The 2,398-nt window shown below is 41.7% G+C and overlaps 1 protein-coding gene across 1 annotated transcript; it reads right to left on the reverse strand.

Annotated features, from left to right (window-relative positions):
• Window positions 1-151: 151 nt before the first annotated feature.
• On the reverse strand, window positions 152-1,937 carry LOC108626526 (neurogenic locus Notch protein-like; the record flags this gene model as incomplete). The annotated part of the gene is made up of 4 exons (XM_018027243.1): window positions 152-334; window positions 798-992; window positions 1,158-1,413; window positions 1,474-1,937. Coding segments are annotated over 4 exons (1,098 nt in total), but the record flags the coding sequence as incomplete, so codon positions are not given.
• Window positions 1,938-2,398: the final 461 nt, after the last annotated feature.

The raw sequence follows: 2,398 nt of genomic DNA on the forward strand, positions 1-2,398 counted from the left end.
ATATATAAAACCCGAGATTTTTTTAATAGTTAAGTGAATTAATTTGCTAAATGGAATGCAAAGAAAATTTCGAAAAAGAATTGACATTCACTTGATATGTTATTATAATTAATATTTCGTATTCTGTGTAATTAATTATTATTTAACTTACGTCTAACGCACTCCACCTCCGAGTTTCCGGTGAACCCAGGCGGGCAGCTACACTGTTTAATGTGACTTCTCACGTCGCATTCCGCGTTCATTCCGCACGCGGCTCTCACACTGCACGGATCCAAGCATTGTCCACTGAGACACACGTCTGATAAATTGCATTCCTCATTCGATTGACAGAACGCTGCAAGAATTACAAATTGCTTTCGTTTACGATAACAATTTCTTCAGAAGTGAGTTCTTCTTAAGAATTTTTCACGTGGCTAGCGAGTTGAATGCTCGCCAGGCCGGTTACAGTAGCGCTATATCCACTTGAAAGGCTCGTTTTATGACCTACCGCGTACCGAAGAGAAAATAAACCTACGAATCGCGTACATGAATCCTCGGACACATAATAAGAAACAAAAGAAGAGAGAGAGTAGAATAAAAAAAAAGAGGGGAAATGTTTTTCATATTCATTCACATTAACTTATTTTGAATAATAAATGATTAAAACATACAAAATATGAAATTTCCTCTGCAAAATGTCTGGATGTGAACAGTTCGCTACTCAGGCTAGCGAGCAGGAACCAAATCCGACTTACCTGCTCGCCCGGTCATAAAAATCGACCCTTCCAAGTGGATTTTAGGCTCTTGAGAATACTCACGTCGACAGATGCCCTCGTAACAATAGGTATTAGTGGAACAGTCTGTGGCTGAGGAACAAACGACAGGTTTGGGTCGGCAGCCTATACTGAGATTGTTGGGATCACCCTCATAATCGGATCGGCATTGACAGGCAGCAGCATGATTAGCGGCCGTGCAGTCCGCGTTCGGTCCGCACTGCGTGCGTGAACAAACATCTGAAACATTTAATTAGAATGATTAAATTCGATTAATTAGCGTATATAAAATTAATTATTATAATCACTGAAGTAAAGATTTTACTCATTTATAAAAAAAATTGTATCGATGTCTATATATCATAAATATATGAAATATTAAAAGATGAATGTAAAGTTTCGTACCTGAGCACTTAGGCACGTTGTTAACACTTATGCATTTGGCAGTCAATGGGCAGTCCTCATCGTGCAAGCATTCGACCGGTGGCTGACAGCCGCTGTTGTAAGGATCTCCAACCATGCCTTGTTGACAGTGACATTTGTAAGAGCCTCTGGAATTCTCGCAAACAGCACCCGGGGCACAGGGTTCGTTCAAGCAGTAGTCGATCAATTGACATCCGTGAGTCGGTTCGCCAGTGTAGCCCGGTTGACAAGTGCAGATCTAAAATCATTGGCAATGTAAAAGACAAACTTAATAATAAATCAGTTACTTAATACACACCTGAGTATGTCTTTCCGCGGTGCAAATAGCATTAACGCCGCAAGGATTGTGGGCCAGACATGCAATTCTGCATTTATGCGTGTCACAGACTTTCTCTCCACTACAATCGTCGTTAGTCTCGCACTCAATGGGTTGGCATCCGATTTTGTCATCCTTTGGATTTCCGAAGAAAGTCGACTTGCACGAGCAAAGAGCAACATGGTCATCCGCCTTACACTCCGCGTTCCGCCCACAAAGAATCAAGTCGCAAGCCTTGCGACATTCCGCCTGGCCAATATTGTTCTTGACGCATCTCTCGTCATAGGAACAATCGTCGTCTGACAGACAACGCAATTCCTGTACGCAAATGTTATTGTGACAGTATTGGTACTCAGGGCAGCTGGAATTGCTCTTGCAAGTTGGCTGGCAGAGCCCGTTGATGCAAAGCTGGTCGCCAATGCAGTCTCTCGTACTACCGCAAAGCGCTGGAATAAATTCAAATTAATTAAAAGAAATTTCAAATAAATTTAAACTAAGTTTAAGATAGTTTTTTATGAATTATAAAATTTTGGATAATCTTAGTACGTCCGCTGGCTTCAAAATTTCAATAGAACCATCTTAATTTGTTTAAACTGAGGTAGTTTTCTTACCTGTACATATTCCTCCGTTGCAAGCTGATCCTGTGGCGCACTGCGAGTCTGATTTGCAGTACTGAACTGGAGTGCAACCCAAATTGGGGTCGCCTGTGCCGCCAGGTTGACAAGTACAGACTGCGCTGTGATTTAATGGAGAACAGTCTGCTCCTTGCCCACAAACGTTTGATAGTGAACAAGGATCGACGCATTTGTGATTGAAGCACGCATCGGAAGGACTGCAATCGCTGTGATAGTTGCACTCCAAGTGAATGCACTCCGACTAAAATTATGAAAGAAGATAAACGTTAGAA

This window comes from Ceratina calcarata, unplaced genomic scaffold (assembly GCF_001652005.2).
Source record: "Ceratina calcarata isolate Rehan_Ccalc_2016 unplaced genomic scaffold, ASM165200v1 scaffold4109, whole genome shotgun sequence".
NCBI lineage: Eukaryota > Metazoa > Arthropoda > Insecta > Hymenoptera > Apidae > Ceratina > Ceratina calcarata.